Below are 22,158 nucleotides of genomic sequence, written 5' to 3'. Positions count from 1 at the left end.
GAATCGTGCAAACCCACAGAGTAACATAGGCTCCCAATCTGCGGTCCACGGGCTTCATTCAGCAAGGCTGCGGATTTTCGACGGAAGACGGCACATCCGACGCCTTAAATATTCACACGGATTTTTAATTATGCTTGTGCCGCTTTTATTTCTTCCATCTTAGTGTATTACAGTTTGAAGTCTATGGAATTCCATAAAAACAAGACCCCATTTAGTCCGGTGCATTAAAGATGCCACAGCAGGTGCCCCAGACCCCCCAGCCGGTCCAGGCAAGAGTCTGTCGTTACCGGAGACCCCGAGCCGAAAGGCAGGAGCCCCAGACGAGGAGCCCCGGCGCTCGAAGCCCGCTTGCTCTCCGGCTCCCCCTCCTCGCTGCGCTTTCCCCGGCCCGCCGGGCCCTCGAGGACAGGTGCGCCCTCGGGGAGCCGGCGTAGCGCGGCGGCGGCATCTCGGAGCGGCGGGAGGCGGATGGGGCGGCTGCGAGAGCGCGGAGCAGCGGCGCTGCGGCGGCGCCTGCGCACTGCGCGCCCCTTCCTCCTCCTCCTCCTCCTCTTCCCGGGCTCGGTCCGCCCCGCTGGCGAGCGCGAGCGAGCAGGTGGCGCGCCGGGCAGCCGCTCCGTTTCTCCGGGCTGGGAGGAGGAGGAGGAGGAGGACCAAGGCGCAGGAGAGCAGGAGAGGCTTTCCCCCGCGGGGCTGGGGCGTCGTCGGGGCGAGCGGCGAGCGGGCGCGGGTCTGAGTCGGGCTCGGCGGCCAGGAGCTGCCTGGGTGCCAGGATGCGGCGGGCGAGGCGGCGGCGGCGGCGCTGCTGCTGTGCCTGGACGGGCGCCGCGCCGGCCCCGAGCATCATCCTCCTGTGGTGCCTGGGCGGCTGGGCTCTGCTGGGCTGCCGGAGCGCCGAGGCGGTGGCGGCTTCGTCCATCCTGCAGCTGCCTCAGTGCCAGGAGGTGAGATGCGGACGCCGCTTCTTCTTCTCCTCCTCTCTCCCTCTCTCCCTCTCCCTCCCCGTCGGGCAGACAGAGCCGAGCAGTTGGGGAGCCCAGCGCCAAGGCGGCCAGGAGGCGCCGCGCCCCCCGCTCTCCAGCTCGCTCTCCTCGGGCAAGTAGGAAGTTGATCTGGCCGCGTCCCTCGCAGGGATCTCCATCCCCTCGAAGTATCAGCGCTTCTTGGCCAAGGAGGGGAGATCCCACTTAAGCAGCGGCGTAGCGTGGGGGGTGCAGGGGGGGCCGGCCGCACCGGGCGCAACATCTGGGGGTTAGGGTTAGGGGGCGCAAATCCACGGGTTAGGGGGCGCAAATTACTTGCCTTGCCCCGGGTGCTGACAACCCACGCTACGCCACTGCACATAAGCGCTGGGGCACGAATAGGATTTCATTAAGAGCATTTTGGGGGGGAAGCGCTCCAGGTCTATGAACTCGGGCTGCTTCCAGGCGCCGTGTCCCTGGCGAGTTCTTCCCGATTTGTTTCCGCGGAGACTAGACCTGAGCTACTTTAGACGAGCGTTTGTCCGGATTCATTTGCAGGGGAGATGGATGATGTCCTTGCACCGAAGCAGGTGTGGCCTCACACTTTTCTTGTGGCAAAAACCTCCAGGGTTGTTTTTTTGAGAGGTGGGACCTGAGTTTGCTGTGCAAGAGCGATAGCAATTGTGCAGCTTGAATCGGGTGGCGTGTGATCGAGTTATACCCCAAAATAGCGACAGCAAGAAAGCGCACTTCCCAATGCTTGCAACAAGCAAGTTAGCCGATTGGTATTACTGTGTTAGTATTCTCATTTTGCGGATAAAAAGCGGAGGCTGCGGGGTCGCCCCTCTCCCCTGCCTCTACTCCGGTGCCATTTGCAGTAGCAGCAACGTGACACGTAGAAATTAAGCGAGCAAGGAGATAAATGGACTGGGGTTGGGGAGCAGCTCCTGCTGAATTTCTGGGTGTTAGGAGCAGAGCCAGCAAAAAACGGTGGCATCCTTAGAGATCGAAAAGTCCTCGTGCTTGTCTGGCAGCACAAAGCGAACACGCGTCGGCTCAGAAGGCCTATCGCATCTAATGGGCTTTGCTCCTAGGAATGGGGGTGCGCGATTGCTGCTGGATCACTTCATAACTGAGGTGCGATTTTAATTGAAATCTTCCTGGATCTTGGCTCCTGTTCTAAGGAGCCAGCTGCACACTGCAACTAAGCAGATGCCGTGAGACCTCGATGGGCTTTCTAAAAATTAAAATCAACTCTCTCTCTCTCTCTCTCTCTCTCTCTCTCTCTGTTTAGCTTTGGACAGAGGAGCTTGAGGGAGTGCTTAACCCTTTCCCTGATGACTGTTGTATTTTCTGAGTTTAACAGTCTTCTCCAGCAGCTTTTCACCTCTGTAGTGCCTGTTACTCTGGTATAAATTAATCTGGAACTCATGTGGGTGGGAGATGCATTCAGCGTGTGTGTTATTTGGAAGGAAGGAAGGAAGGAAGGAAGGAAGGAGACTTAAGTATCCCCATCTTCCTTAAAGGTTGCTTTTTCCAAAATCACAACCTCCTGAACCTGCTTTTTATTAATCACAATAAAGCAATACTTTTTAAAAATATGTGCTTGCACATAATACGAACTTTCCCTGTAACTATGTCTGTTCATTTATGGAGACACAAGCAGAGCCGTCCTCAACAAATGTTGCTTTCACGGTTGGCTGCCCGACACCAGACCTGGGCAGACTTCACGTCTATAGGATCTACTTTACCTATATGATAGGGTCCCCAAAGCCCACTCACCAGACCCAGGTGCACCCCATGAGCTACACACTAGGGGGACATGTATGTACAAATCTCTATTTGAGTTCCTTGAGATCGGGGCTTCTAATACGAGGGGAGGTGGGTGCTGCTTTTTGGTGCTGCTACTGCTAAACAATTGGGAATCAGAAACACTTGTTGACCTACTGCAAATCAGATCCAGATTGTCTCCTGCCCACCCTCTGCACTATGGGATCTAGTGCATTTGCCAGGATCCCATGCTTGGAATGCAAATAGCTCCCTCTGGGAGGAGAGTTGCTCCCTAGTGCCCTCTGCAGCATTATGGCAGAGGTTTCGGGTGCATCCCCCTGGCACTGAATTCAGTGACGCCCTCAATCCCATTGCCATGCTAAGCAGTGTGGGTTTCTCGAGCAAGCCCTGGGCCTGAGGCTTTGCTTGTTTACTTTGTTAGATCTGTGAAAAGGACCAAGAGGGCATTGAGCTTGGCTTTTCACTTTTCTCTTCACATTTGAAACCTGTCTTCATTAGCTCTTCCAGAGAACTCAAGATGGCATACATTTGTTCTCACAGCAATCCTGTAAGATAAGTTTGGTGAAAAGCACCGGAAGCTGCCTTTCACCAAGAAATCTTTGTCCATATAGCTTAATGTTGTCTGCACTGACTGGTAGCAGGTTGCAGACAGGGGTTTCTCCCAGCCCTACTTGGAGATGTTGAGGATTGAACCTGGGACCTCTTTCACGCAAAACAGATGCTCTACCACTTAGCTAGGTTAAAGGTAAGTTGGGCTGAAGCCTGCCTTGCCATAGACCAGGGTCTCCCAAACTTGAGTCTCCAGCTGTTTTTTTTGGACTACAACTCCCATCATCCCTAGCTAGCAGGACCAGTGGTCAGGGATGAAGGGAACTGAAGTCCAAAAACAGTTGAAGACCCAAGTTTGGGAAACCCTGTTCTAGACGATGCACTGAGTGTCCTGACTGAGGCAGGATTTGAAACCTTATTTCCTAGTTCCTAGTTCCAAATTCTATCCACATTGGCTCCACAAGGTATTATTACACTTATGGGCTTGCCATATGTGCATATCTTTTTCATCTGATGCAGCTGATGAGGTAAGCTGTTCATTCAAAACGCGCAGGACACACACTAAACCACTCAGCTCAGCCTTCTTCACTCTTGGGACTGCGGGTGTTTTTGGATGACCTTTGGTTGGTTGGGGCTGATGGGAGCTCTAGGGCAACAACATCCAGTGGGCAGACGATGCTTTCAAAGGGCAGCTCCGCCCCCTCCTGATTGTCTGGCTGTGAAGTCCTTCACGGTGTGCCATTGGTTGATTGACAGGTGGGCAGCCTTAGCCATCTGTCAGATTTGGCCTGTCAGGGATTGAGGAGATAAGGATCTGGTCGGCCTGCCAGGAAAAAAAAGTTCCCCAGCCCTGGCCTACAAGGAGCTGCAACCATTTCCTCCTTTGCAACATTTGAGTGTTGATAGGATCTTCTGTGCTGTGCCTGCAGAAGTCCAAGGGGAAACCGCTGGTGTCTTCCGTTAAAAGGTTCAAGAGGCAGGGGCTGGGAAGCAATTCTCTGCCAAAGAGAGCTTCTGCCGATTGCAGTAGACAATAGTGGGCTAGATGGATAAATAGCCTGACTCAATATAAGGCAGTTTCAGAAATGCCCACTCTCACTGAAGAGTCTCTGACAGGCTATGCTGCGTGCTCAATTTATATTGGAAAAATGTTCCATGGCTGCCTCTGCAGGGTCTTTTCTGTGGTGGCACAAAGAGTTGAAAATTATTCCTGAAGGGAATTGGCTTATTTCTCTTTCTCCTCCTGGTTCAGAGAAAAGCTAAGGCATTCTTATTTCACCCAGATTATGATCCTGCTGAAAAATAAATAAAATGGAAACTGAATCCCCCCCCCCCCGTTGTTAATGTTGACGTTTTGATTAATTCTGTATTGGTATTTTGATTTGGGAATATTTTGGATATATTTTAGACAGTTGGCTTATGCAGGATGTTCGGCAGAAGCACAGGGCTATGTACTCAGAAATAAGTTCCGTGGAGGTCCATGGGCTCTACTCTCCAGTAAATGTGCATCGCAGCCTTACAGAGCAACAGAAGCCTCTACTCTACCCTTCTGGATGGTGTTTGGATTTGATGTGGGTGTCCCTGCGCTTGGCTCTGCTGTCCTGCCACAAGGGCCCCTGCTGGCAAGCCCTCTAAAGGGAGCTTTTGGGAGGCAGGGAGGGGGTGAAGCTGGGCTGGCCGAGAATCTCCCAGATCCTCAGCCAGTCCACTTACCAATTATGTGCCCAACTTTGACTTCTCTGCTGCTCTGGCCAGAGCAATTGCCGCTTCTGCCCTGCCCAGTGCAACGGCAGAGTTTCAGAGATGTTGGCGGCTCCCCTGCAATGTTCACCTCTGCTGTTTCTGACCAGGAGTTGTTATTATTTATTAAATTTATACACCACCCTTTATCAAGAGATCCCAAGGCGGTTCACAGGATAAAATACAGTGGTATCTCAGGTTAAGAACTTAATTCGTTTTGGAGTTCTATCCTTAACCTGAAACTGTTCTTAACCTGAAGCACCACTTTAGCTAATGGGGCCTCCTGCTGCTGTCGCACCGCTGGAGCACAATTTCTGTTCTCATCCTGAAGCAAAGTTCTTAACCCGAGGTAATATTTCTGGGTTAGCGGAGTCTGTAACCTGAAGCGTATGTAACCTGAAGCGTATGAAACCAGAGCTACCACTGTACAAGATAAAACACAAGTAAATAATTAAACCAAAAGGTTGTAGGATATTAATCTCTGTATAAAGCCAGTTCCTGGGTTGTTCCACACCCAAGTGATCAAGAAGCAGAGCCCAGGGTGGGACTCTACAAAGAAAAGGATATGGATATGCAGATAAATACTAGCTTGGTTTTCAGCCGTGTCCATTTGGCTCTACCAAAAGAAATAAAGAAACTTCAAAACAGATTGCGTCTCCAGCACTGGAACCTGAAGTGAGTCCTTAGCTCCCTTCCTTGCCATTCTTTCTGCTTTATTGTGGGTATTTTAGTAGTAAATCAGCAAACCAACCAAGAGTATAAAGCCCACTGTAGTTCCTGCTTTAACAATACAGTACTTCACGAGTCGTCCTGTTCTGCCTCCTCCAAGCAATTCTTTATGTTTCTTAATAACCAGTTATCTGAAGAGAAGCCATAGCAAGCAATTTGTTTTTGCCCTGGATCAAGTGAAAGTCAAGTTTTGAGGTCTGGCCGACATGCATGCTGAACTCAGCAACTTTCTGGAATAAAATAGTTTGGGGAAATGTTGAGGTCTTTCTCTGCCTATCTGTTGCTTTCATGGCCGGTGTCTTCAGTTTTCAAGGCCTTTTGACCTTGTAGCAGTTTGAAAAGGAGGCAAACTTGTCATACTAGCAAAAGATTTTAGACTGTAGCAAGCTGGTGCTATGACATAATATACATGTTAACACACGCACATTCTTTCTCCCCAGAGTTTGATCATTTTTGTTTGTTTTTAAATGATACTGCCTTCAAATGATATCCCTCTTCCCAAAGGATAGAGAGTGGAATTGAGGGTGGAAGTGGGGGGAAGAGACTGATGGGCAGGTCCGGTTGTCTGTTGTTACTCATGCAAACACTTGTGATAAATGAATGGCAGGAGCAGGAGAATGAACAAAGGGGGAAAGTTGACCATTTCAGCTGATACTAAATTTCCTGCAGCAGTTGCAGTGACTATTAAGCCAAGTCAAAATCCAAACTTGTACATTTAAAAAAATAACATATCTATCTATCATCTCTCTAACTTTCTATATCTCTATCATCTATCTATCTGTCTGTCTGTCTATCTTTCTATCTATCTATCTATCTATCTATCTATCTATCTATCTATCTATCTATCTATCTATCATCTCTGTGAGTTGAGGGAGGAGTTAGCAGCCAGCAGCAAACTTAGCTCATTGCCGCATCTGGGAGCTTGCAACCAAGAGCTCTCAAACCGGGGCATTTGTGAGGGCGTTTAGTGGGAGAGTTTGAGGCGGAGGCCAAGAGTAGTGTCTCTCGGTGTGAGACGGGTGAGCTCCCCTTGCTCTGTCCCAGCCCCTGCCAACCTAGCAGTTCGAAAGCACACCAGTGCAAGTAGATAAATAGGTACCGCTGCGACAGGAAGGTAAACGGTGTTTCCTTGTGCTCTGGTTTCCGTCACAGTGTCCCATTGCGCCAGAAGCGATTTAGTCATGCTGGTCACATGGCCTGGAAAGCTGACTGTGGACAAACGCCAGTTCTCTTGGCCTGGAGCGAGATGAGCGCTGCATCCCCATAGTTGCCTTTAACTGGAACAAACTGTCCAGGGGTCCTTTACCTTTACATTTTAACAGCAACACCAGAACTTGCAGCGTACTAAGTGAGGAATAATCCTCATTAATGAATGTCTTTTTCTAGTCACTCTGCGATAGATGTTCTGTCCCCTGTTCCAGTACATATATTGATATCTGAAGCAGCTCTTAAGGAGGCAAGTTAGGAGAATTAGCATCTAAATCAGATGTGATAAAGCACAATATATTCTACATCTACAGCAGAAGTTGAACTTGTTCCGAGTAACTTCATGGCAAAGTCAACTAGCAATTCATACTTTCAAATGAGGCCCCCCTATCCATGTTTTATACTTATGTAACTCCCTAGTCTTTGCTTATACAAGGACCCACTATTATCCCTTTTTCTGGCAAGGAAGAGTGGGTGGATTGAGAGCCTGTTTTGACAGAAAACTCCTACCCTATGACTAAGGGTACATATATATAAGCCAACACAATGTGCCATAGACTGCTAGCGTTGCCAATATGTTGAGCCGAATAAAAACTGTTGCATTTTTTAAAAAAAAGTTAGACTGATAAGAAAGTAGATTGAAGATATTGTAAGAGTCATTATCAGTCTTAACAACTAATGCATAACTAAGCACACCGACTGCCAACAACTGTTGGGAACCCTCCCCCCCCCTTGGAATCCTGAACATTTGGGGTTGCCACCTGCCTGGAGGTATTGGCCAGCTTTCTTTCTTTTTTAAAGGATTATCAAACTGTGACTTAAGAAGTGTGTTCCTGCCCCCAGGAGAGAGCAAAGGCATGACCAAAGCAGAGCAGGTGAGTCAGGAGTGGAGCCTCATGGAATTGGATGCATCAGGTGTACCCCAAAGCATTGTGGGGTGGAGGCCGGGGCTTCTGGGAGTGGGCTTTTCTGCAGCAAACTCTTACACAATTCATCTTCTGGAATCGATAGAAGTGCAGACACACTACAATGTACATATACTTGAACAGAGTTAGGCAAGTGAGCAGAGTGTACTGCTGTGCCTGGCAGAGGACAGCAATGACAAGAATTATTCTCAGTTAGGGAGAGGGAAACCCTCAGGTGAACCCTCAGACCACTTAACTTCATCAGAAGACTTGGGAAAACCATGTCCCAACTCCCTGAATTGAATAATACAGTCACAGTGTTTTGGTCACAGAAGCATATAAGCTCATTAGTTTTCAAAACTGAGTGGTATGAATGTATTTAGAGGCATGGGGAATGTTACTTCTTTGGCTGCTGGCAGCATTAGTGTGTGTATGTGTGTGTGTGTGTGGGGGGGAGTCCCTGTGGAAATGAAAGGCAAAGGAGAACCTGGGTGAGCAGGCAGAGGAGGTGTCAATGAGGTTCCATCCCATGATTCATTTGAGATGACTAAAGAAGACAGAGGGAGACTTGGCAAAACAAATTGTGGGTTTGTGGCATGGGAAGGAGAGTGCTGTGGGAAAGCAGAACCAATGGCTTCATTCTGCAGCACATGGGGCAACCAAACCTAGACGCAGCCTCTAGCTGTGGTGAGTCCCGTCATGCAATCTGTTCAGAGATGCCCTCAGGGTTCACCAGCTTTATTAATTCAGCAGCAAGTTCCTGTAGGATGCCAGCAAACTCACTGTTTTCAAGTTCCAGCACCGTGGCCTCCTGGAGAATCCAGACATTTAGGAGTGGCTTTCCTGGCAGGGCAGGGATACCCCTTTTCTCCTTGGCAAAACCAAAAGTTCCTATCCCTCCCCTTTCTGATCACTTTGCTTTTCCATGGAGACGGATGCCAATAATTGCTATTAGGTTCCAGTTCTGCTTAGACTTTGCTGCAACTGCGAAGTCACATCTCTTTCTGGAACATTTTGTTGCATATCTCTATCCTACTTTATCAAATAATTCCTTCTTTTTATGTTTCTATATCAATATTTGAAACATTTAGGTAAAGCCATCCAATCTGACTGTTTTTCAATTATAACTCAAAATCATTTTTTAAAATTACTTTCTTGGGTTTTGATTTTGCTCCAGTCTATTTAAAAATGACCTTATTTGGTCCACTTTTCAGTGGTGGCTTTGCAAATGTGACCCTCTCTCCTTACTGATGTCTGTCTTGAAACTTTACTTCATGTTTTTAAATGACAGGTGAATATGCACCTCTTCCACCAAGTTTCTGAAGAGAGGGATTGGTTTTGATGAATCTGATGAGTTTCCCCTGTTGGGCTGTTGTTTTATGGTGTTCCTCTTTTATGCTGTTGCAGTTTTAATTTGGTTTAGCTTTTAAGTTTGTTTTATTGATGCACATAGCCCCGTGGGTGTAAATAAATAAATGAAGCCCATTCCACTTCTTCCCTGGTTGGGGAGAAAGTAACTCAGGTGCGGTTCTCCGCGTACACCAGCACAGCCCCATTACGGCCAATAGGAAAAATATCTAGTTTTGTGAGTCACAAATAATAACCTTTGAATTATTTTTAAAAAACATGCATTTTTAAAAACGCCAAAACAGACTGCAGTTTGAAAACAAACAAAGTCTGGAGTAGGGTTACCAACAACTGGGTGGGTGCGTGGGAGTCTGGCTATTTGTGTGTGTTGGTCAGTTTCTGGAAAAGGGTAAGACAGGGTTTTATTGGGGTGCCTCCCCTTGCCTGAATTTAGAGTGTTTTGTGCACCAGTGAGTGCCGAACTCTGCCCTCCCGATCTCCCCCAATGGGCTGTGCCAGCAAACTCTTCAAAGGCTCTCCAGCTGCAGATCCAGTGCAGGCTCTTTCCCCAGGTCTTGCTCAGATGCCCAAATTCAATCATTGGAGTTCTTGTTATTAAATATACCAAGAAAAAAGCACACCAAGAACTCAGGCCAATATAAGAACTCAGGCCAATATCAGGATTATACATCATTTCTTTAAGACCTCAAATTAAACTGCAGCTGAACTTTAGAACTCTATGCCTTTGAGAAGATCTAGGGGGTCTCATCTGCCCCTTTAAGTGCATATAAAAGGTAACAGGCTCACTTTCAAATTGAAAACACACAGAAAAGCTCAAGATACACGTTGATCTACCCACACGTAGGTGAGGAATCATATGATTATATGCTGCCTTAGAGTTTTAAATTTGATTCAACACATGTAACTATTATTAATATTGATTATTTTCAGTTCTTATCCTTGAGAAACATAGAAAATAACAGGATATATTTATCCGAAAGTATTCAAACTTACACAACCCTTTAAAAATTAGGTAAGGAACCAAATGTTATATATAATACTGATTTATAAATTATAATTCATGATAATTTAGAATTTAAATGTATTTTCATGTAACATTTGATACATCCAGCTGATGAAGGTGAATACATCGAAACAGGGCCCTGTCCTGATTTAATCCATAATTGACTTCTGACTTCTGCTTAGTGATTGAAACTAGGACCTCCACGATGAATCTGACTATGGACTAACATGAACTTATCTCTACTCATAAACTCTTTATCTCTAATTCTGTAATGAATTATTGTGTTATACCTATTTTTATGAGTTTGAGTTTGTAATCTCTATTTGAGTTTGTAATCCTTGTCAGAATAAATACTTTTGAATGGATTAGTTTCTGTTACTATTAACTATTGATTTGCGAGTAGGGACCCCTCCCACTATTGAAACTTATATTGGCCTGAGTTCTTGGTGTGCTTTTTTCTTGCAAATTCAATAATTGGCAGGCCTAATCGGCAGGACATTTTATAAGAGGCACCAAGGACTTTAAAGCGTTGAACTAGTGTTCAGCTCAAGAGCTCATTTAAATCTCACAGCAGCTGCTGTGTATGTGGAGGAGTCCTTCCAGTTCTGCTCATGTCAGACCTGTTGTTCTTCGAGGATCCTGCCTGCTCTCTTTTAATGAGAAGAGGAGAAAATGCCCGTGAAAAGGTCTCTTCAGAAAAATCTTGAAGAGAAAAGTGAGCTAATCACGGTAAACCTTGTTGAAATGGATTTCCTTCCTAGAAGTTTAACAGCTGCTGTGCCAAACTGTTCAAAATAATGTAAAAACCATTTGCTATGCATTTATTTTGATATTTTTTTTTTAAAAACCTCAGTCTTTGTAGCCCGGAAGCTTGGGCCTGTTAACAAGGCTTATGGACTGGAGCAGGTGGGTTTTTACTCTTGAGCCTCTTGTGGAATTTAGGTGGTGGGAAATAATCGGAGGTGGAGCTTTGTTCTGTGGGGCAGCTTGTCAAGACAGCCAACTCATCTGTTTGACTTTTATGAAAGCAACAACTCTGTATTAATGCCTAGGTAGTGGTTTAATTTTGTCATGGTATCAATGTAAACATGCAAACTAGCGATTGTTACTACGTTAGGCAAGCAGGAGCCTTGGTTCAAAGTTTACAGCTGCTTTGTATGTGGCAGAATCCTAGAGCTGGGGACGTGGAAAGAATCATCTAGTCCAACCCCCTGCAGTGCAGGAGTCTCAGCTCAAGCATCCCTGACAGATGACCATCCAATCTCTGCTTAAAGACCTCCAAGGAAGGAGCGTCCACCATCTCCCAAGGGAGACCTCTTCACTGTCCAATAGCTCTTCACAATAGTTCTGAACTGCTCTCCATCCAAGGGCTATCACAGCCAGGTTTGGCGGTTCAGGCAACATACTGTGGCCAATAGCTATGCCAATACCACGAATTTGTGTAAATTCCTGTTAGTCCACCCCATGTCTCCAAAATAATCTCAATCTGTGGCTCACACATTTCGGCTGGCCTTTGTAGCCACCAACATCATTTGTGGTCGCTACTGGCTCTGCTGCGCACCATTGGGAAGAGAGATTCCCCCTGCCCTGGCCTCACACAATATGAGAGACCCTTTCATTCCCCACGTTCTCACCACAATGTAGAGAACTCATGATGAATAATATCTCTCATTTTCTCCTGAAGGCATGTGATCACCAGAATGAAAAACACTGGGTGAAATCCAGTGGTTGATATACTCAGAGCTGACCCATTGACATCAAGTGACTTAAATTACTTAAATTCATTACTTTAAATGAGTCCACGCTAGAGTAACAATGGCTACCGTTCATTGTCACAACTTGCCCTGTCCCTTTTCTAAATTACCTGACACATATGAGACCCAGGAGAGGGTTGAGTACTTCCCTCCTAGTTTATACTGGAGGCACAAAGTGGTAGAGAATGGCAGCATGGTGAGAGACGCCTTCTCCGGGGGGGGGGGGCATTGTGGGAGTGGGGGGGGCACTGGCATTCTGAGCCAGGGGCAAGCGGTTGCCAAAACAAAAGCCATGCTTTCCTCAGTGGACCTGGGAGTCCCATTTGTGGGCACTTTGTCATGGTGAGAGGAACACCTGAGGATTGTCATTGGGGAGGATTTTTGGCCCATGCTTTCCATGTGTTTTTATTCATTATAGATCAGTAGCATGTTAGGGATAAGACGAGGCTAGACCCTGCTCCTTGAGTCACAAGTTTTCTGTGTGCACGCATCTCTATTCCTGTTTTTGGTGTGGATGAGCCTTGGGTTGTGTGAGTGCCCACGTGCATTCTGAAGTGGTAGAGCTTAGACACAGGTTTCCCATTTCAGTGACAAGCAGGCTGAATAAATTGGATAATTATAGCAAATTAAGGCCACAAGGACTTCAATGTTAAGATAAAACCTTTTGCTGCTGTTCCAGTTAATTTGTGATAGCAAAGTAATTGCTGCTGCCATGATGCTAAGCACACTTACTTGGGAAAGAGACCCTTTTGTTGTAGAAAAGGATAACATATATTTTAAAACAAAAATAATATAATGTGCCACTGTACCCATGCACATGTCTGGCCTGCTGCCTCCCCCCCCCCCCCATGTATGTGTGTTTGTCTAATGCTAACTGCTGGATTTCAGCCCTGAGGTTCTGCCCTGTCCGTATCACCGTCCACAGGGCTCCTTGCCCATGTGCAGCCACTGACCTGCAGGAAGAAAGTTTGAAACCCCTGTCTTTTCCATTATTACTGTCACCCATGGTTATGCCATTGTTCTGGTGCTGGATGTAGCTGTCCTTGTTTAGAAATGGAAAGCGCTGTGGGAGAAGTCCTATTTCCTGGCAATTCAGTTCTAGGGAGGCTTCAGCAAAAGCTGTCATGTTCCATATCGCCTTTTGAAGGAAGGCTATCCAAAACAACACAATGATAAGGCTTACAAACTGACTGCTGACCAACTGGTCAGGCACAAAGAGCAGTTCTCTGCCGTGGAGAGTTCAGGGCCATGCATTTCACTTAGTCCAAGATAAATGTCTAACTGCAGAACCAACTTAATAGAGGTCAGAAATATTTAAATTCAGGGACTCTTCATAGTTCCACCTCAGGTTTCACCTACAGATTTTTTTTTGATTGTTTGAAATTCACATAAATGCATTGTGTTTTATTTTTTAAAAAGCAACCAGTCAACCAAACTGTTTTTGGAGCTGAAATTTGCTCAAATTTTAATCCCCATTCTTTTCTCTTAAACTTAATGTAATGGCAAGACCCAAAAAATGTTCTGGTTAAAAGGCTTTCTTATACTTTTTACATGAAAAAAAATTGTTTTCCTCTTTCAAGGAAGGCTGTTTAGAAATCCCTTGAGAATATTTTGTGCATAAAAAGGAATTGTATTGCAAGGAATTGTATTGCGCCTTGAAGCAAACTTTGAGTGTCTGCAGGACTTTAAAGAAAGTCTCATGCTTTTATGGTGAAAAAGTGAGAACAATTTTGCGTAAACCATCCATGATGTAGAATCTCTGTGGAGGCCCCTAGGCAGTCAAGATCTTGGGATGCCCGTCACAAATTATCTTCTAATACATTTTTTAATTTCCTTTCAAGATCAAATCATTATTATTTTGATCTGTTGTCATGGGGCCCGTAAAAGGTGGGGGGGCCAGAGGCCGGTGCCGACTCTGACTCTTTGGTAATCTGGCATTCTGTAGAACAGGGGTGGCAACGTTTTTTGAGGCCGGTCCGGTCCACTCCCCAGCAGACCTCTTGGTGGGCCGAAGCGTGTGCCCCTGTGCGCGCCTGTGCATGCTCTCAAGCTATTTCCGGTGCACTTCCAGGACGGAGGAGCACCCATGCGCAGGCGCACACACTATTTCTGACACTCTGCCCACCTGAAAGTTGGTCCCCGTGGCAAGAAAAAATGGCACCGTGGGGAAAAAAGCACGGAATCCCCACGCTGATCCACGGAACGGCTGTGGGCCAGTTCCAGGAAGCTCATGGGCCAGAACTGGCTCATGGGCCTTAGGTTGCCGATCTCTGGTGTATAATATCTACTGCACAAATTGGGTAACAAACTGACTACCCTGATCAAGGAGAGAGCCAAAAGGACCGCAGCAGGGAAATCTTTGGCTGCTTTGGCCCTTGAGCCACTTGGTTGCTCAGTTTCCAATGTTCAGGCTGTGAGCGTGTTGCTGCTTATGTCTCCAAAATGGCACCACCTGTGCATAAGAGCAGGCCTAGGGTGACCCCAAGACTTGCAGAAGTTCATGCAAATCCAAAACCACCTTTAGAAAGCCAGGAATGCAAAACCAGGTGGGAAGGGAGTATCCTGGATTAGGGCAGTAAATCCAACACGGCAACATTTTATTACAGGTCTTACTCGTTAGAGCTTCTTTTTAGTGAGTGTCCTATTTCCCTGCATTAGGTGCTCAGGTGCAAAAGTGACAAGTGTGGCTAAGGGGCACAGAGGCCCTGAGTGCCTTGCTAACTGCCTCTAAGGGCTGTCTTAGCCTGGTCATCGCACAGTCCGCAGGAGAGGTAGTAGCTGTCCTTGCCTTGAGAAAATATGCAAACTGAGATACTGCAAATTTCCTTTTCTTGAAAAAGGCAATAAACTAGTCCCCAAGTTAACCCAGCAATCACTTCTTTATTCTGAGCATGGGGGAATTTAGCTGATCAGGGACCATTTCCCATGTTTTTTCTCTCATATATATATATATATATATATATATATATATATATATATATGTGTGTGTGTGTGTGTGTGTGTGTAAGATATTGTACTGCACACTAGTTCACCAGCACAAGTATGCTCACAAAGACAGTGATTTTAATAAAAACAATAACAATGCGTGTGACTGGCATGGGGGGAGGGGAACAGACTGATACCTGGATGCTGAAGAGTGAGACAGTGTTGTGTTTCATAGGTGCAAAAGGGGGGGGTTCATTTCCCTTCCTGATATGCAAAACAGCATCTGTGGCCTTATTCATTATTAATGAGAAATAGATTTTACTTAATTACCAATGTCAGGAGGAAACGATCCTTTCTGCTAATGGCTATCTCCATTGCAATTATCTCTAAAGGGTAATGAGAGCTCACTTTTTGTTAATGTATCTCATTAGCCATGGATCATATTACAGCCAGCTAACCTGCTGCCCTGTTAGAGAGTGAAACATCCCCCCCCCCCAGCCACACAACCACTGGGATTTTCCTTCAGGTTTTAGTGGTTTGTATCCTGCTCAATTCACAAGTCTGTTAAGCCTGTGGGAATATGTTGTGTCTAGATCTCAGTTCCTCTGTTTACGTGGTTGTGATGCAGGCTGATCATTTGATATTATGTGTTTTCATTCAGATGTTGGCCAAGGCTGACCAACAGGAGTTGAGGGGCTCATTTTGTTTAGTCTCCAAATGGCTGCAGGCATATGGGCGGCAATCTGTTGGCTGCATATTGGACAAACTACTTTCTGCATCGTTTTCTGTGAGCTGGAAGTGCCATTTCAGATTTCAGTAAGTGGAAGGCAAGGTTTTCAGCAAGGCTTAAAAATTAACCCCACTCATAGATGCATTCAAGATTAAATTGCAATTCTAATCCCGCATGCTTTGTAAGGCATGTGAAGCTTACAAAATAAATATCTCCTTACAGAAATTGCTAACATGTTCAACTAGCGCATTATGTACGGGGGGCGGGGCTAAAATACACCCACATAATACAGTATATACAAACTCCAGAATGTTGTCAAACTTGGCTTGTGCATGTCATGGACTGTCTGGACGCAGAGGGATGGTGGGAGGAACCAGCTGGGGAAGCCCCAAGGGAAGAAGTCTCAGAGCCCGAGGAATGGTGATGGGTCAATGATTGGTGGTCAGACAGAGAAGAGGGAGAAGACTGGGAAGAGGAGGTGCTGGAAGCTGAAGAGGTAACAGGGTTTAGTGCATGGGGGGAGTCTATGACAGATAGAAGTCCAGGATCAGAAGCAGAAGCTGGCAAGTGGGAGGAGGGCGGGCATGCCCTAGATTGGGATGTGTCATTTAAACTGGTAGAAGTCTTCCCCATTCAGCAAATCTGAGTGTTGTTGAAGTCAATGGCGCTATCAGAAGTCCGCTGTCTTTAGTGGGTCTTCTCTGAGGATGACTTAGTTGGACATCACCCCTTCCTGCTAATCAGTCCATTCTGGAAGAAAGCCAGCTCAACAGGAAGGAGCTTCCAGAATAGCTCTTTGCCTCTTTTGCTGGCGTTCTATCTGCAGAGAGCTGGTTTCAATATGAAAGAACATCCGGAAATGTGGTTCTTCCACCTGAACTGTGGCAGACAGTCCTGTTACCTCAAGATACCACCACCCAGCAGTACTTTCCAGCCTTGCAAGGGGTTGGACTACTTGACCCTTGGGGTCCCTTCCAACTCCTTCCTAGCAGCATGTGTGTTACAGCGTCTTATGCAGCTACTGCCTCAATATTTGCCTTAATACAAATAAGTTTGTATTAAATAAGAGATTTTGATAATTTTTCCTAGTCTCTCTCTCTCTCTCCCCCTCCCCCCATTTTAAAATGCATTTCCATGTTTTATGAAGCAAGTGTGGAATTAAATGTACATGGGAGACAGTTTACAGAACATCGTGGTAAGCGAGAAATGCCAAAATGCAATTCGCCATCTGCTAGAAAATCAAGGGAGACAGACAGTGAAGAATCTGACGAGAAACATGGTGTGCTAGTTTCTGCTACCCCAGGTGTAAATTTACGCACTCTTCATTCATGCAACTAATGATTCACGACTTAACACTGGTGTAATCAAGAGCAACGTTTGGCCCATTACAGTACATATGTTTGAAAACAGACTGTGAAACATTATTTTTGCAAGGAGTATGAAAGGCACCTAATAGGTAGAGCAAAGCTTTTAGGGTCAAATAAATAACTGTGCTGAAATATGATCTGATTTCATTTTTATCAATTTCAGTGAAAGTTGTTACAACAGGTGCTTCCAGACAGGTGTTTGGTTGTGGAATGGATGCTCCTCAAAGTGTGCAGGTTTTTTGCAGCACCCATAAGGGGTCAGCATCAAAATCCCGACCTATTTTCCTAACCCCCTTTAATATAGATTTACCCTTTTTAGAAAGAATCCAGTAAGTTAACACACACACAAATACACACACACCTATTGCCAACGGCCCATCTATAATAACTGAATGACCCTTGGCAGTATTAAGACCCCAACTGAAAATTCCCCAAGAGGATATACTTTCCTTTATTAAAGTGTGAAACAATTATTTGTGTGGGTGTGAACACATGCATTATGTAAGGGGAAGGAGATTACTGGATGGCTGGACTGGTCTTTTGGGCAGGGATTCAAACTCATCGCTATGGATAGACCAGGAAGTTGATAAGAATGCCGGGGGCTGTAATAGGTTGGTGGCGTCTGCATGATTCCTCTGGTGTATGAAACGCCTTTCCCATTTTACTGCCGATGAGATGCATCCCACTGCCTATGATGCCTCCTTTTCTCTCTGGTTGCCGCATGTTGAGAAGGTGGTAGGAAAGTGTACTGCCTCTGAATGTGAGTGTTTGATTTACCAAATGCCTAGAGGTGCAGAGGTGCCTCTCTATGTGACCCTTGGGATTCCCCCAGGCCACACCCGTCCTCAGCCCCGCCCCTCTGGCTAGGCCACGCCTCTCACCAGCCCCACTTCATGCCCTTCTTGGGTGCTTCTAACAGAAAGGAGTGTAAGTAGAAATTGGACCACTGTACAAAATTACATTTGCTGCTGCCATGTGGCCCCCAGAACGTTGCCTAGATAGGAAGAAGGTCTTGGTTTGAACAAGGTTCCCTGTCCCTGCTGTGTAGTTATCCAGGAAGGGACATGCAAACGGTCACAGGGCAGCTTCAGTCCCCCCCTCTCCCAAGTTGGGCAGAGAGAGGCTCCAGTTGGAAACTGCAGAGGACTCTTGCCAGGCAGGGTTGATGATTCAGAGCTAGATGGGTGGAACAAGGGTGGTGATCTGCCTTTAACCAACCTTTGGTTGGAGCGACATCATGATGAATCCATTGCCTGCTCACCCATGGTGAGCAAGATGCTGTTCCAGATGACCTGAAAGGGAAGCTCATTTAAACTGAAAATGAGCCCCCAGCCCCACCGGCATCTTGTTCTTACATGGTTGTGCATGGCCAGCTAGACTGACTTATGTAGACTTACCTGCTGGGTTGTTTTTGTCTTGTTGCACCAAGTCCTCCTCCAGATTGCAATGGTGTCACTCACAATGCCTTCTGTCTCAATTTTACATAGAGTCCTTAATGGGAATTGGGAGGTTTAAAGTGTATAAGCAGTAAGAGCAAAAGATGACAAGAAGAGCACAAGATGAATCATGCCAAAGGCCCACCCAGGAGGGCATCCTGGTCTCACCAACCAGATGCCAATGGAAATGCAGAAGCAGGACCAGAGCTGCAGGTGCCCTCCCCCCCCCAAGGAATCCTAGGACTCAGTGATGTTTCTCTTTCGTGGAGAGGATGGATCCTCTGTGTGTGTGTGTGTGTGCGTGTGTGAGAGTGAGAGAGAGAGAGAGAGAGAGAGAGAGAGAGAGAGAGAGCCCTCAGGAGAAACCGCCAAGTTCCATGGTTGGAACCAAGCCCTGCTCTTTTGTTTTCATCTTAAGAAAGTCCCTGTCACTCTGCATTGGCTGTTGTCACCTAGGCTGTCACTGCCGGTAAGATTAAAGTGAAATAATAAAAAGGGAGGTTGGGAAAGGGCTGAAAATGGATGGTTTATATAATATTTCTGCATTTTTAAAACCAACGAGAGTAAAGAAAAGGAAGGAATCTACCCTGGCAGCAGAGAATTAATAGCAAATGAGCAGTCTTTTGACTGCTTTCTGAGCTTGTTAATTCATTTCACTTTCTCAAATATGACAGCCCTGCAAAGCTCATTTCAGATGCAGGCTGAACTACTGAATGCTCCAGCTGTACAAGAGTGTAGCTTTCCTTCTTTCATCATGCTGGTGATGTGAGCCTTGTGGGTGCTGCAGGCAGTATGGCCCCATTGTACACCCCAGGCTAACCTTGTAAACTCTGGGTCACGAAGGATGAGCTCCTGCTCAGACTTCTCCTTAGGCTGCTTTTGCCAGTTCTGGAAAGATTACCAACTTGGATGGCTTTGAAAGGAGATTATATAAATTCACGGAAAATAAAGCTGTTGGTTGCTACTAGTCATGATCACTGTATCTTCCCTCTCTGTGTGTTGAGGGAGGGATTAAACTGCATACCAGAAATTTAGCTTTGAACCATTAAAAATCAAAGAACCATAGAATCTTAGAGTTGGAAGGGACCCCAAGGGTCATCTAGCCCAGCCCCCTGGAATTCAGGAATCTGCTAAAGCATCCCTGACAGATGGGCATCCAACCTCTGCTTGAAAGCCTCTAAGGAAGGAGAGTCCACAACCTCCCAAGCGAGTCTGTTCCACTGTCAAACAGCTTTTACTGTCAGAAAGTTCTTCCTGATGTTTAGTCAGATGGGTGGGGTTTAAATTAGTTATTGTTGTTGTTGTTGACCCTCCAAGTGCTCCTATTTTCCAGGGACAGTCACAGATTTACAGAAGTCATCCTGGTTTCTGATTTGATCCTGGTATGTCCAGCTTTTCCTTAGGATGTCTCTAATTTCATTGGAGGGTCTGGAGTTCTGCAAACCCCGAGCCAAGGAGATACATAACTATACAACCTTTAGAAGACATCTGAAGGCTTCCCTGTATAGGGAAGTTTTTTTTTTTTAAAAAAAAAGTTTAATGTTTTAGTATGTTTTTATATAGGTACGTTGGAAGCTACCTAGAGTGGCTGGGGCAACGCAGTAAGGTGCGTGGGGTACAAATAATAACACCATCATCATCGTTGTTGCTGTTGTTGAATAGGATGTCCCTATTTTCATTGGAGAAGTGTCGGAGGGTATGTTGTTGTTGTTAGAAAGTGTTGTCGAATAATTAACAGGAAGCTGTACAGGCAGTGCCCAAGCAAATCAGAATGCTCATTGTCATATAACCTCCCTGTAAACAAATTGGAATGGGTGCTCAGTAAATACTGGGCACAGTATGACCTCTGCCTGAGCTTTGGTCAAACAAGTAAGGGCGAGTGCTCTGTAAATGGCTTGTCTGGAGGACCTTCTGGTGTCGGAAGGCAGTAAGCCTATGGATACACATTGCTGAGGAACCCCAGGGGTAGTTTGTTGTTGCGGGTTCTGCTTGTGAGAAAGGGAGAACTACCCTAGCTGGACATTTGGCTTGATCCAGCAGGGCTCTTCTTATGTTCTTGACCACCTCTCAGTTGCTTTATATAAATATGCAGTTTCCCCTGTGTCTTGGTCTCCAAGCTGAACATGTCTTCTTTTCAGTCCAGACCCTGCAGAAAAAGGAAGCTCTAATGAGAACATGGTGCCCCTGAAAGGTATGGGATTTTTAAAAGTAGTAATGTTTTCAGATCAGTTTGTATGGGGTGGACACATTTATTCTATTTGCTGTCATTCCAGGCTACTTTTCAAGGTGGTTTAGGTAATAGCAGTTCTAACTGAGGGCTGATCACTGTTGTGCCACCCAGATGTGGGACTACAATTCCCACCCTCCCCCTATTGCCTGGGGCTGATGGGAGTTGTATTCCAGCAGCATCTGAAGGGTCCCATGCTGGCTCCCTTTGTCTCTCAACAATTCTAGTGGTGAAACCACTGAAGCAGCCAGGTCCTCAGGTGGAGTCTAAAAACCAAAGAGCAGAATCTTCGCTAGCAGAAGATTAGAGCCGCATCTCTTCTCCAAAACATGCTTCTTCTTCTTCAGCCTTGGCAAATAGATAAGTGTAAGGCAGCGTGTCTTAAAAGTTCCAGCGGCAGGTGGGGAGATGCCATAAGCCTGGAGCCCCAACACAACTAGCTGCAGTTGCTCTCTGGAGAAGGCAGCCTCACACTGCTTTGAGGTTTTTTCTTACAGTCACGTGGTATAAAAAAATTATGAAATAAACTAAAATAAAAACAAGGGCAACAACTTCAGGGCAGATGCATGTCATACATTTAAAGTACATGCAACACGCAAGACGTCTTCCGGAGAATTCTGGGAACTGTACTTTCCCTCTGCAGAGTTTCACACCCCAGGGCCCTTAAGCAACTGCCAAGGAGGCCTTGGGGGGAAGCCGGATGCTGTAAATGTGCATTGAAGGAGCTTGAAATGTGTGGTGTGGGCCTGCCCTCTGAGTAAAGCCTTTTGAAAGCAGATCTTCATGCCAGGGGCTTGGGGAGACGATGCTGCCTAAGATTTGAGAACTGTTATACCTTTATCCCTTTTCAATGGTGCTTCAGTGCTCTCTCTCTCTCTGTCATTTGTAAGAATCTGCTGAAGAGCTAACAGCTTCACAGTTAACTGTGCTTAACCATAGCACAGAATTGCAAACTTGCTCTGTTGTGAGAGCTTCTCATTTTAAGAGCTTCTTCAACCTTGAATTGCAGTATTCACAATCAGAGAATGCTGTTTACTGCACATTTCTAAGCCTCACTGCTGCTGCAAAAAGCAAACAAACCTCCAGAACATGATTAAGGGAGAGATTGAAGGCTATAATTGAGGATGCCACAGATATCTTTTACTTCTCTCTTCCTGAAGGTCACCAGTCTTCAGTTGTCACAAATAGACAAACAGATTTTCAAACAGATACTGCATATATTCACAACAAAAGCAACAACCATCTTCACAGCCCAAAAGGGAGATATGCTGTTTATGTGGTCTTATTGCACAGAACAGGAAAAGAAGTCTGAATGTGCTGCTTCAGTGGAGAGGAAGGAGAACCATAGTGTGGTCTTCCTCCTACATCAGGTGTATCTCTGACACTGACATGCAGAAGGTCTCTTACTATCTCCCCAGACAGTGTATTCAGTGCAGACCTAAATAGTCCAAAAGTCTAACTTGGTA

The 22,158-nt window shown here is 46.0% G+C and overlaps 1 protein-coding gene across 1 annotated transcript in view; it reads left to right on the top strand.

Annotated features, from left to right (window-relative positions):
- The first annotated feature begins 472 nt into the window (after positions 1–472).
- The window catches only part of ELAPOR2 (endosome-lysosome associated apoptosis and autophagy regulator family member 2), a 93,295-nt gene continuing 71,609 nt past the window's right edge, over positions 473–22,158 (top strand). The window contains exon 1 of the mRNA XM_083464011.1: positions 473–944. Within this exon, the coding sequence (XP_083320137.1) occupies positions 774–944 (171 nt within the window). The 5' untranslated portion in view covers positions 473–773. The remainder of the gene's footprint in view (positions 945–22,158) is intronic.

The sequence above is a fragment of the Podarcis liolepis genome (genome assembly GCF_965112155.1).
Source record: "Podarcis liolepis genome assembly, chromosome: 10".
Taxonomy (NCBI): domain Eukaryota; kingdom Metazoa; phylum Chordata; class Lepidosauria; order Squamata; family Lacertidae; genus Podarcis; species Podarcis liolepis.
This window is presented reverse-complemented; position numbering and strand designations above follow the sequence as displayed.